The 14,381-nt window shown below is 39.3% G+C and overlaps 1 protein-coding gene across 1 annotated transcript; it reads right to left on the reverse strand.

The window, feature by feature from the left end:
- Positions 1-6,175: 6,175 nt before the first annotated feature.
- LOC139686828 (protein takeout-like) lies at positions 6,176-11,063 on the reverse strand. The gene is made up of 6 exons (XM_071583903.1): positions 10,849-11,063; positions 9,603-9,695; positions 9,186-9,333; positions 8,894-9,027; positions 8,337-8,486; positions 6,176-6,989 (listed from the first exon to the last, which is right to left on the reverse strand). The coding sequence occupies exons 1-6, from the start codon at positions 10,916-10,918 to the stop codon at positions 6,835-6,837; spliced, it is 750 nt and encodes a 249-aa protein (XP_071440004.1). The 5' UTR covers positions 10,919-11,063; the 3' UTR covers positions 6,176-6,834.
- Between the last annotated feature and the right edge of the window lie 3,318 nt (positions 11,064-14,381).

Genomic DNA, 14,381 nt, shown 5'->3' on the forward strand with positions numbered 1-14,381 from the left:
GGAACTCATTCCTTCTAGCTATATATATATATATATATAACGATTGTACGGAAAAACTCATACGAGCGGCACAATAATTGGCTGACACAACATAACACAAATAGAAAAGAATAGACACATATAAAAGAACACTTACACGGTAAATTGTTCGAGCTTTCGGCCCTCTCAGGGGCCTTCTTCAAGAGAGACTGCTTTTATATGTGTCTATTCTTTTCTATTTGTGTTATGTTATATATATATATATATATATATATATATATATATATATATATATATATATATATATATCGCTCCCCGGACTACAACCTTGACGTGGTGGAAGGGCTTGTGCGTTCCGATGACCCCTAGAGCTGTGCTGGCGGGAGTAATAATAATTGCTCCTGGTAGGGTCACCCATGCCAGATAGGTCGAAGGTTAGGAGCCAGACGAAAGGTAGTCCACGCAGCGTCTGTTCCTCAGTGAGGCGGCTGCAATGGCGTCTGGCCCCAGAGGGGCGGCCAGTAAGTGATGGTGTCACGTTAAAAACACTGTTGAGGAAGGCATCGGGAAACCACCTCAATATCATTCCCAAGATTAACATGATGGACTATACAGAGATTTTGAGTCCTGGCAACTACGGGGCTCGGCCCAATCGGCCGTGTGTCGTGCCCGGCAGCGGGGGAGGCAAGGCTTCCGCGGTCGTCATCCCGCGAAACCCTTGCAAGGGAAAACCAGCAGCAACAGGACAGAGGACGCAGGAGAAGAAGACCAAATTAGTTAGAATAGGGACGTGGAATGTTAGGACAATGATGAGGACAGGGAAATTGGAGAATGTTAAGCAAGAGATGGAAAGGGGAAAAATAGATATTTTAGGTCTCTGCGAGATGAGGTGGAAGGATAACGGGGATTACTAGAGTGATAATTATAGAATAATATACAGCGGCGGGGACGAGAGCCAACGAGGGGTGCCATAGTATTAAATGAAGAGGTAGGAAGAAGCGTAGTCAACATAGAGCAGGTAACGGACAGGATATTACTAGTAGAGATAAAAGCAGAACCGACGAACTTGGTTATTATTCAGATATACATGCCACAATTATCGGCCCGATGGGTGCCGCGATTGCTCACGGTGAACAACAAGCTGATCCGGCTGTCAACTTCGAAGCAGTCTTTGCAGCAATTTAAGCGAGATCCGAAGGTGTTTATGCGTCGAGTTATCACTGTTGATGAAACCTGGATTCATCATTACACACCAGAAACTAAGCAACAATCAAAACATTGGATTTCTCCCGGTGAATCTGCTCCAAAGAAGGCGAAGATGGTACGACCGGCCGGAAAGGCCATGGCGACGGCTTCTTGGAATGCAAATGGCGCCATCTTCATGGAATTTTTAGAAAAGGGAAGAACGATCACTGGGAAATACTACAGTGAGTTATTGGACCGCTTTGACAAAAAATTGAAGGAGACACAGCCGCATTTGGCGAAAAAGAAGGTGTTGTTTCACCGCGATAACGCACCAGCACATTCATCCGGAGTTGTCGCCGCCAAACTGCATGAACTACGCTATGAATTGCTGCCTATCCCCCCGTATTCATCCGATCTGGCTCCCTGCGACTTTTTCTTATTCCCTAACATGAAGAAATGGCTCGCGGGAAAAAAATTTAGCTCAAACGAGGAAGTTATCGCCGAGACAAGCGTATTTTAGAGAGTTCCACAAATCCTATTTTTTGAGGGGTTAAAAAAAATGGCCAGAACGTTTGGAGAAGTGTATCTTTCTAAAAGGGGACTATGTTGAAAAATAAAAATAATGTTTTTGAAAAAATATTTTCTTCATTTCTAACACGGGTACTTATTGAACCGCCCGTATGTAATAGGCTGTTGGACCATGAAGTTGACTTCACAGGAGAGAGAGTTGAAGGAGAAGTATGTAAATACACGCAATAAATATATTCACAAATACACGTAAATAGAAGTACTTTCCGGCATGAAAAAACTCCGGATGAGATTTCACCGTAATTTACAATAATGGAATCAACCACAGTAACAAGACAAGTTGTGTAAATTGACGAGGATTGAACTAAGGCTAAAATTTAGGCAATGCATTGTTGCTGCAATAGCGATTTGCCTGAAGGAATCAGGAAAAACGCAATCGGATGTTCGCGATAAAAAATGCCCTCTCCGTCTAATGAAGACGATATGATCGCCGGAACATTAGTGAACCACTTTGTTAGGGCACTTAAATATTTTTTCTGTTTTTAATATTTTTCTCCTTTTACATATGTTTTGTCTCAGCTTTCCAGTGTTATCCGTGTGTCTCCCTCTTTTATACATGTTATAAAAGTTATACATATATATTCACATATATAGCCTTATATGTTTGTGCGTAGTGTGAGGATCTATCAAAAAACTAATGCTGAGATGGCAGGCTAATTCTTTTAATGAGCATGTGTGCCTGCTGTGTGAGGCCAAATTTACCTGGAATTAATAGAAGAGTTGTTTGTAAAGAAGAGAGATGTGCGCTTAATGCAATAGTAATGATGTCACCAATAGAGGGACAGAGAGACTACAATACGGATGTATTTGTCTATTTCGTGGATTTCGAGAAGGCATTCGATTCGATTCTCCATCCACGCCTGTCTTCAATAGAATAGGAAACTTATTTGCTATCCTGCTTAGGTAAGAGTTGCGGATGAAGAGTCGGGATGGGCATGGCTAGGAAGAGGCAGGGGTTACACAGAGGTCCCTTATACCTGTGCTTTTAAACGTATATGTGGAGGAAATGGCAATAGAGGTTTTTTTTGTTTCTTTTCGTTTAATTCACATTACGGATGTCTTCTCGGTCGGGGATCGCGCACGCTCATGGCTTGCTTGCATTTCAGCAACCCAGAAGTAATCACTCCTACTTCATTCTCAGAGTAAACTCATTAAGGTAGTAATTAATTTTTAATTTTTGGACCCATTTGACCAATGGTTTTCTGGGTCCACTTTTATTTTACTTCACAGTTAGTTGGGGATTCCTTTGAATCTTAGTTCCCCTTTTTACAAACAATAATCAGACATAAGGAAACAACAGACTTAACAAAACAGACAAAAAGACAAAAATAATCAGGCATAAGGAAAGTTATTCTAAAATTTTAACATCTACAGGTGCTTATATATGTTAGGAGTTAAACTAATGGTAAACAATTCAAGAAAAAAAAATCACTCAATAGACATAAAGAATACATTGCTGCATTTTACACAAAATATTTTCCAGTTAGTTCACTTGTTGTAGTTCACTATTTGCTGGTTTTCTTATTGCAAATTTTCCAAGCAAGTTATTGTTTTTCTTTAGACAGAATGTAATCATTTCCCTAAAGCTTGTTAGCTTCTCTGCCATACTGTTCCATAAGAGTTGTCGCTCTGTCTCATAGATTACACAATCCTCCACTCTATGTTCTGCTGTCTTCTTTTCCACAGTTACACAGAGGGGTAAAACATTTTCCTATGAAGTGTAAGTAGGAGTTGAAGTTCCCATGTCCGGTTAACACTTGTGTGCTTGCTGAGGAGTGTTTAATATTTAATTTTATCCGGTCATCTATGTTCGGAAATATACGGAGCGTTTTCCTTCCCTTTTCTGTTCTGTTCCATTCGTCGTTCCATTCTCAAGTGTTTCCTGTCTCAGTAGTCTTTTTAATTTTGATATTTGTACTGCATTTTCTATATCTAACGAGAGGTTGAAATACTCTATATTTAATTTTTTCCTCCATTTGTTTAGAGCAATTCTTTCCCAAAGTCGGTATTTTAGAGGTGGAGTTGCAGCCACTATACAGAGTGCGTCGCAGCTCACGGTGGAATAGCTGTTGCACATCGCTATCAAGCAGGCACGCTGTGTCTCCTTTAGCTTTCTCTCGATCTTGCGAGATTGACTCTGTGGGACCAAATTTCGCACCCATAAGTGACTATGGGTATAACTACTCCGTCATAAAGGTTTTCCATCGGTTTGAGGCCATATGTACAACGGCAAAGCCTTCTTATGGCACCAAAGATAGTCTTAACCTTCGAGCAAGTGTAGTTCACGTGAGGTTGGAAGGTAAGTTTATCGTCTATGTGTATGCCGAGGTATTTAAAGGTCTTCGTTCTCTTTAGCTGTTTCCCATTGATTTTACATGCAAGGTTTCTTAATATATTTGCTCCTAGGGTCATGTATTGGCTTTATTCTATGGATAACTTCAGTTTGTTACTTTTTGCCCAGGTTTCTAGGATAAGTAGAGTTTTTTCCGCCAACATTTCCAGCTCTTTTCTGCTGTTTCCAGGGATAGTTACTGCGATGTCATCCGCATATGCGATAATATCGCACCTATCTGGGAGTTCTTCTCTTAAAAGCGAATTGGTTAAGAGGTTCCACAAGGTTGGGCCAAGAACTGAACCCTGTGGGCACCCCTTCGTGGCTACTTTAGAGAACTTGAGGTGTTTGCTGGAGTATTCTATCACGCGGTTGGTAAAATAATTTTTGACTAATTTTATTAGGTCGTTTGAGACCCTTAAATATTTTAGTTCTTTAATTACGGATGGCCACCAGACGGAATCAAAGGCGCCTTTTATGTCTATAAAAACCATCATGGTGTATTTGCAATCGTTGGTAGTTAGTCTCAGCAGTTTAGTTATGGCATCAATTGTGCTTCTCCCTGGAGTAAACCCGTATTGCTTGGGGTGGTAGATCTGGCATTCCCCAGCCTCTTCTATAATTCTCTTTTTAATTAGTCTCTCCATTACCTTTCCCAGCTCTGGGAGGAGAGTGATTGGTCGGAATGCTTCAGCGTTCGCTGGGTCCTTACGCTTATCCTTTAGAATAGCGTGTAGCTTCCCAAGTTTCCAGGTGTTCGGAAAGTATGAGAGGACTAGGTATGGGACAAACTGGAGATAGGTATGAACGCACGTAGAATTTCCATAAAAAATCAGTTACGTGTTCGGATGATCAAGCTTCAGTTAGCCAGTAAGCCAAGGGATCGCATACTTTTCTGAAAGCATTGGAAAGTCAGTACGTTAGGAATTTAATGAAAATCAATGCAAACAAAACAAAGGCAATGAAGTTTTCAAGAACGAGGAGAGCTAACTTAAATATTAAAATAGGAGTTCATAGAGTAAATCAGGTGAAACGGTTTACTTATCTCGGAAGTGATTTGGACCTAAATGGTCAAAGTATGACATAAAAAGAAGTACTGCGTTGCATCAAGAAGATTTGACGTGCAGGAGGGAATTGATGTTACCGGACGATGTGGGTTAATTGGAAGCTTTGAAATATGGGTTCGGAGAAGGATGGAAAAGATAAAATAGATGAAAAGGAAAAAAATTAAGTGTTGAGCATGGTGGGAGAGGAGAGGGAATTGTTGTGAGAAATCCAAAGGAGGCAGGAAAGATGGATGCAGAGCATTTAGATAGTCGACGGGAATTTGAAGACTGCTAGGGGCGCGAAAGTTAGGTGAACGAGGAAGAGGAAGGAATAGGATAAGCATGTTGGATGGAATGAAGAGAGAAAGGAAATATGTGGAATTGTAGAAGGATCTGTTGTTATTTCGAATATCAGTAACTGTTTTGTAAGGTAAGGAAAAGAAATGCATATTTGTATTGCGATAGTTTGCAAAAAAAACTAGAAAAAGTACCTTGAATTCAGAATTATAATGAAAGTTTCCAACATCGTTAACATATGCCGAATCCAAAGAACCAATGCATTTACAATGTAATCCCATTTATCTTTACTCTAGAGTTCATTGTACGAAAATTTAAATTATCCTAAGTATCGCATTCGGATGTCGCATTACCTGAAATATTTTTAAAATGGCGTTACACCCGTAAGCTATGGCCTCCAATGCTTCTTGTGTCAATATGAACAAACATATATTTTAAAACTCTTATACTGTTGCTGGTGTATCCTTACATGTGGCGAAATAAGTTACTAATTAATTAAAGACTATGGCACATATTCAAAAATTCCATACTTAAGTTTCATGTGAGTTGAAAAATGTTTCTCTAAATACTTACTTGTAATTTTCCCAACATTGCTCATCCAGTGGAATCAAATATTTTTGTCGTGAAGAGAAGTGAATCTTCGCTTTATACGTTCCTAGAGCCACCAAACATTTCACCATACTATCAATTACCTGTAGTAATCCATTTAGGGAATAGTACGAAAAAATCTATTGCACGAAAGTGGATGTTTTGAGATTTTTATTTTAAACAAACTGGCAAAGATTTCAAGAGAATGAATCCTTACCGGCGGCTTCATAGTTTTGAAAGCAACATGAATGCAACAGTCATAGCTCGAGCCACTCCGATAAAATAAAACAAATTGATCTCAGTGCAGTGAATTTGTACCAAGTGCAATCGTTCTGCAGGGAAGTTCTCATCAAGAACTTCCGGCACACGCACAGGGCGCACAAGAATGAAGAGGAACCGTCATATTCAACGATTGGTTAAGTCATCACGGTTAATATCGGTTTCAGTCGTGAAGGGCAATTACCCTTATAGTCTTTCTTGAAGGATCATCATGAACAAATACAACGATCACGTTCACAGTGAAGCGCTGAGTTCACACCGATCAGATTCTGCACGTGAGTCGAGACGTAACTTAGGAAGGACGTTACGAGGGTCGGTGCTCATATTCCCACTTCAACCACTGTCTTCTGTGTCGAACGTAGTGCTGTCTGGACCTAAGGTCAGACGCACTGGGCGCGTCTGTCGCTCGGTCAGCAAAGCAGTCGAGGGGCGAAAACTGTGAATACAGGGCCGACTAGGTTTTACATGCAGCACCCCCTGTTCTTTGGTTCTTCAGGTTTCTCTCCAACCCCGCAACCCGTTCAGTTATTATTCCGGCGCTCAGGATTCCGGCAGGAGCTCGTCATATGTGTAGAGCTCAAAAACCTTCCTGACAATCTCGTGGATAATGGTCGAGATTGTCTCTTCGACAACGGGCTGGATTTCCTTGACGATGTCCCTCCAGTTGTCGTTAAAGAACTGGTTGGTGGAATCACCTGAGAGGAAAGTCGCAAAAGAAATGATCATGAAAAGTTGACCACTAAAAAACAGTTATACAAGAAAGGATCCAAAACAAACACTATTCAAAATAGCGTTCAAGTTCATAGTTCAATGCTATTTATCTTTGGAATTAGACCTCATTATTATTATTATTAAAAATACACATGTGCTGATAGACAGTGTCAGGTGGCAAACAAGTCCCAAGTAATCACAAAAGATAATAGATAAAATCAGTCAGTAAAAAAAAGTACACTTAGAGGAAACTTCCAAACACAAATCTCTTTAACAAAACAAGAGAATCCATCCCCATCTCATTTACATCAATCAATCAGCAAGAAAAAAAGATATATTAAAAAAAAATTAGCTGTTACATATAATTCAATACACCACATATAAATCAAATTATTACATATCATTAATCAGTCCGAAGGTAGTTTTTATAGCTAAGGGTAGAGTTAACCCAATACTAAGCCTAATAGCGTGTGAAATTCACCCATCAGGATAAGGGACACAGTTCCTTTCTCATTGCTGATGTTGGTTTACCAGGAAGATCTGATAATCGAAAATAATTCAGCTTGGGTGAACCTGAGGATTCCTGGAGGCGTCACCGTGAATCTAGCCAGGGTCCTCCCATCAGTATTCTCGCGCTCTACCCACAGGACTACCTCACACAGTTGTTGGGAATAGCCTTGTTTATTCTAGTGTGAACACTGCTAGGCCAATAATCACATTGAATTAGTCTACGGTGTACGGGGAGGGATTATGATTTGGTTTTGCCCTCGAGTAGAGACTCCATTAAGTTCCCACGACTCTCCGCTTGATGAAGACATTTTAAGAACATTCATTATATTCAGCGTTTCCGTGGTTTGCTTTCACCAAAGATAGAAACGTGATTGTCAGAAGCAATTATTAGGAAGTACTTTTGTGTTCCGCAGTGTTTAAATACATTCATTTTGCCAAGAAGAAATAATGAACTAGATAGTAGGCGTAATAAAGTGTGCGGCAACAAAACTTCCTTTTTTATTAAGCAAAACCTCTTTATAAAAGCAAGTTATGTTGCCGCACCCAGTATTTCGTTTTGGTAAAACCCTACCGACAATAATAGTCAATACGATATTTACTTATCTTATATATTCTTTTTTAAGAAAAATATGACTTATACATAACTTTATTAAATCTTGGCTCTTGAATTTATTTCGGTTTACAGTCATTAATTTTGTGAAATAAATTACAGACGACATGAGTGATGTTTGATGATAACAAATACATGTAATTAATCTCTTCTGGTTTTTGACTTCGAATACAAGTGTACCAGAAAATGGTACAAACTCTTGACTGCTTACCCAGTTCCTTGTTTCCGTTGAAAAGGTTTCCAAAGTACAACTTTGCGTCTCCAATACTAAGGTCAACCTCACGCTCCTTAAGACTGATGTACTTCTTGCCATCCTTAATCTCAAATTGGCCGAAGAGTTTGATGTTCGTCTCAGTGTTAGCTATAACAATAAAATGAATGAGGTGAATTGTCGACCCATCACACCCGATAAACAATATCGATGCTGTCTCCGTTTTGAAAGACAGTGGAGACAATTTTTACGAAATTCCATGCGTTTATTTAAAGTTTTTCTCTCAAAATTGAACCTCTGTCCTGTTGACGTAAGCAATAGGGCTCACCCTTGGCTCAGATAAAGTAGAGCGTTTGCAACAAGGGTGTTTGAAAACTAAGAAGACATTTATCAAAATAATTTATAGAGTCTTAATGAGCACCCGCTAGAGAAAGTAGAGGTATTTCAAGTTTTTGAGTAAAATTATGGTAAAAATATGACAATCAGACGTTATGACTTCATGAAGCATATTATGTCGGATAGCTTCCGATAATTCGTAAATCCAGGTGTTTACTCACTGAAGTTAGAGTTGCTAGGACCGTTTCCTTTCACAGGCACCACAAGAACCTTTCCGTCAACATCATACTCAGATTCCAGATGCATGCTTGGGAATAGAAGGTCAAACTCCAGCTTAAGGTTGTCCAAGTCCAATCTAAACAAAATAAATAAACGTAAAATAAGTTGAGAGTGTCAGTGAGGTCACGTTTATTATCTAAATCGCATGTTGTGACATTTTCTTAAATATCTGTGTTCATTTTATCAACGGCTAAGTCAAGCCCATGCCTTGCTAGCGATTCGAAGTGTACAGACCTTACGTCCTTGACCACTGCATCTTTTGCACCGTAAGCCTTGAGGTTTTTGAAGGTGGCGTTATAGGATACAGCTCCGCTGCCTTGACTCAAAGTCACGACAGGAATTTCCAGGGGATCATAAGGCGGAATCTTGAATTCGGGGATGCCTGAAATCATTAAATTACGTTAAGATCACGTAAAAGTAGGTGTTAGTGCTTGATTAACATGGATGAATACATTAAATCAGAGGAATGAGTTTTTTCCTTGGCCAAATGGCTAGAATAGTAATTTATGGCTGAACATGTTTTTTTTTAAATCAGTCATCTTTCCGAAAACAAATTAATCTGCGCTGTCATTAAGAATCAAATCAACACCTCGTCTTGTAAGGAAAATTAAATCACTGAAAATTAGCTTTGAAGAGAATTTCGGCACTCACCTTTAAGAAGATACGGTCTTATCTGGGCCACAGCCTCCATAAGGCATTTGTTGAGGTTTTTATCTGTTCGCTTGCAGATTTTTACATAGCTAGCTGCAATAAAAAATCTTTTTTAAGAGGAGTAAACAAAGATATTTTATTTATATTAAATATTCTCTCATATATATATATATATATATATATATATAGTATATATATATATATATATATATATAATATACTATATATATATAATATACTATATATATGAGTATATATATATATTCTCATATATACAGAAACATATATAAGGAAAAGGGATAGGAACGCGTATAAAGGACGAACACAATACAGGTGGGGAAGGCGGAATCGAACGGATCACAAGAGTAAAAATATCTCCTCAACCGGGACTCGAACACCGGATCTTTCCACTTGCCGGGCGGATGCTCTTAACCACTTGAGCTATCGAGGATATGTAATTTACCCTGAGATCCGTGGGTCTTATATATCGCCAAGCGCCCCGATTCTTTAGCCAAGAGATGGCGTCAGGGGGCTGTTTCACCCACCAAAGGAGAAATAGACAATACACAAGAGGAAAGGACAGTGGTTAGAATTCATACAACATCATACAGGAAAAGAACAGTGCGTTTCGTGGCACGCATAGCCAGAAGAAAGAGATGAGCCACATTGGCCAAATACACATTCAAACACGAAATCCCGCCAAACGGCGAATAAATACTCATATATACAGAAACATATATAAGGAAAAGGGATAGGAACACGTATAAAGGACGAACACAATAGAGGTGGGGAAGGCGGAATCGAACGGATCTCAAGAGTAAAAATATATCCTCAACCGGGACTCGAACACCGGATCTTTCCACTTGCCGGGCGGATGCTCTTAACCACTTGAGCTATCGAGGATATGTTATATATATATGAGATTCCCCAACAAGAAATCTTTCAAAGTTTCCCCTGAAGACGATGGACGACTCGGCCATCGAAACGTCGGCAAACCTACGAACGTGGACCCGGTGGGAGACCCGAATAATCTTGGAAAACATTATTCGCCGGGAAAGTACCAGATCATTCTAAGGAAAGTTCTGCCGAATTGAATATTTACCTTTTTACGCGGCTACTTTGAAGGACATATATAAACTTTGGATTAAACTTAACCTTCCACCGTATCTAACCTAATCGTAATTAAACTATTCAATCCACTCATATCGTTACTAGGATTGTTCAACTCCAAAATCAGTAGACTTACGCAACTTCCTCGAATTCACGACGGAGAGCAACGCTAGGGTAGCGACCAGGGTGATGACGGCGAAACGCATGGCGGCGACTTCGGAGGACAGAGAAAACCCTTAAATTCACGGTCTTGCGCAGGAAGGCCGACTCCTGATGGAGGGTTCTGTGTTCTGAGCGGGAGTCGAGAGAGAAAAGATCCAACCAAAAATGTCAGAGGTGCGGATGACTACTCCCAACCGTCGACTGAATTCAATGGGAGTCTCGGAGTCGGTTATATACATGCAGATCCGTGACGACTTTCCTCTCGTCCGGCTTTGCCAATTCCTCTTTCGTCCCCCTTCTCCCCTCCGACGCGAATTCGTTTCCTATGCGGTCTCCTAGTGCAAGTACTTCCGTGACAACCCTGAATTGTTCGACCTTCGGAAAACCTGTCCGTTTTGATGCACTGGAGAAAAAGAGGAAGGAAATGGGGAGGAAGGCTAGGGAGACATTGCAAAGGAAGGCGGTCAAACGGCGTCCACGATCGTGTGCCTGATATGGCGACGGACACACGCCGGCTCACACGCGCAAGCTGAGACAGATTCGCATTCGCGTCATACGTGCATGCCTTCCGAGGCAACATTTGTTACTCCGCGAAAGATTTGTGTGTGTGTGTCAATGAAAAGACATTCGGCAAAGGCCATGCGCGAAGGGTTTCTCGGAAAAATCAATTCATTCGCATATTTTACACGTGTTGAGCTCAAAGTTGTGGGATATGAGTACCTACTTGCCTCACAATCAGTCCAGCCTTGCTCCTTTCTATATAGGGTGGATGTTGAAACAAAGTGGTGACATCACGAAGAGCCACGTGCTTCCATCGTCTCCGCAAGACGATAGGAAAATTCGTGGAATGAGGAAAGACGAAAATATTATTAATTTCAAACCTGACTTTAATGCTATTATTATGCGTGATTTTTTACACATTTAAAGGAACACAAAATTTATATTCAATGGAGTTTCTCTTTATGCACGTAATCGGCATAAATTATAGGCTGAAATAGCTGTGGTTCAACATGAAATACTTTCATTGAAGTTGCTCTAAAAATAGCTGTCGATTAAATGTACTGCTAAGAGATTAATAAAATAGGTAGATTATATTATTTTCAGTGAGTCAGGTAAGTAAAAGTAAGTTTTTACACAGGACTATCAAACCTTTCTTATTTCACAGAAAATGCTATAACAAGCAATATTCTGTGGTAGAGGATTACTAATTAATGGGATGGCTGTGGATAAATTGACGTTTAAACATCAATATGCATGTACCTTAGAGATAAAGGAACATAATGAGAGAAAACAAGTTTCGCTATTATTTTGATATAAACGCTAGGTATATTTCTTCAATAAAACTTTCTGGGCTAAATAAATTTTAAAGTGACATGTCTAGGCTCTTCTGATGGACATTTATGGGTCATGGATCTCATATACATTTGACATAATCCGGTTTTATTACGTCTTTAACAAGGTTCTCTCTAAAGAAACCTAAAAGGTTGAAAGAATTTCCGCTAACGTATTTTAATTACAAATAAATTGAAATGGGATACTCTAATACGCTAAATTAAGCTTCAGATTGAATTTTAATTGATAAGGAGAAGTTATCCTATGATGTGACGGATATTGATGTCGTGTTTTTAATGGTTTTAAAATCACGCAATTACCTCAACAGTACAGTCTGCATTCTTTTCCTCGCAAATTCATCGCCGATACTAAGAAATAAGGTTATCTACAAGAAATTATTTTTGTATCCCCAGTAGGAAACGATGTCCAATTCATATTGTTTACAGTGAAAACCGTTCAACACGATATTTAGGGTATATACCTACCCATATGCTACGTACAAACAGTCTTCGTGCTAAACGAATTACATGAGAATATTTTTATGCTCCTTTGTATTACCTAGGCGGGAACGCCGATCATCTCTTACGCTGAAAAAATAATTTTCGATTATAAAAACCCAGGTATTTATTCATCCAGGGAACTCACTTAATTTGTTCAACACTGATGATGACAATCATTTCATGAGTTCTATTGAACGTTTTGAGGGAAATCGACATTGAGATACCAATGGATTGGGAATTCCACCAAAAAATGTATTGTTAACCGAAGCAAATTTCCGTGAATATTTTCTGTGGAGCGAAGAATGAGAAATTTCGCATTAATCGTTGTTTTAAGTAAACCATTTATTGTAATTCTTAAATTCAAATATATAAGAGCAGGGACGGAACCATTCCTACCTTTTACTCTGACCAATATTTTGTGTTACCCGTTTTCGTATTAAGTGGTTTCCACTGTGCTTGGTCAGATGAGAATCCACGTATCGTGAACGCGCAACGCAAGAATGTGGAAGGAACCTTTATTCATTCCTTCGTATTTTCTTTAATATCAACATTTTGATTGCATCTCTCCTCTAATTCTCTGTTTCAGAGGCAAAATTTATATTTTAGGTTTTAGTGAACGACAGCTTTACCTATTATTTTGTACACTTCCCTTAATATACTCGTATATTAAGTCTGCTCTCCCATTGACGGTTACATTTAATCTCGTTTTCACGTCCTCCAAGCATCTGGTGATCAATAAGCTAGGCCGCTGGCGTTAATTTGTCGTCGTAAGTGAGGTGACTACTATGGACGTTGTCCTTGGAGAAAGATTTAACCTAGATTTAATAGAATCAATTAAAATTGACCATGAAAGGTCTTGACAGCAGGGGGGTGATTCTTGTACAGGTATTCTATCCATATTTGCCCTTTCATAGCCAATGCTCGGCAGCCTTGCTGGAAGAGGAGAAAATGTACCGCAGTGGAAAAATGAAATATGCAAATACACTCAACCTATGTAGTGGCAGGCAACCATGCCGCTTCAACTACGCTAGCTACGCTACTCCTCTCGCGTTGAGTGCAGAGCGAATGTCCATAGACTCTAGTCTTCGATTTCCGACTGGGTGTCATTTCACACAAATCTGTCGACGTTCCCTGTTCGGTCACATACCTAGTCCAATGCCCACCTTCGCGCATTATCCAATTCCAATACTTCTTATAGACATTATATGTTAATTACATGATGGGAGACAGTAATTAGATCTTATCTGCGAGGTTGGAGCTCAAGACTCAACTCTTTCAATCTAATTATTGAGGTCATAACCGTACAGCAACTGGGATCACTGTTGTACATACATATTGCAATAATTTTTTACTTCGTTGTTACGTATACTTGGTGGTTTAGGCATTTGGACATCTGAATTAAGTTAAACTTCATAGATCATTAATCATATTTCGGGGAGTTAGTAATTGGGTTTACGAAAATAACATTTTATCACTAATATTGTGCATGTGAATGAATTATGAAATAGTTAAAAGATATTCAGCTCATATTTATTAGCAACTAATTTTTTATTAAATTAATTATATTCAATGCCAGATTACATACATGCAGTATCGATATGGCATTATATTTGGACTTGATTGATTTTTTGGCACTGATCAACCTTTTTGACTCTCCGAAGGATGTTACTTGCCA

This window comes from Hetaerina americana, unplaced genomic scaffold (genome assembly GCF_022747635.1).
Source record: "Hetaerina americana unplaced genomic scaffold, ioHetAmer1.1.p SCAF_15, whole genome shotgun sequence".
In the NCBI taxonomy this organism is placed as follows: Eukaryota; Metazoa; Arthropoda; class Insecta; order Odonata; family Calopterygidae; genus Hetaerina; species Hetaerina americana.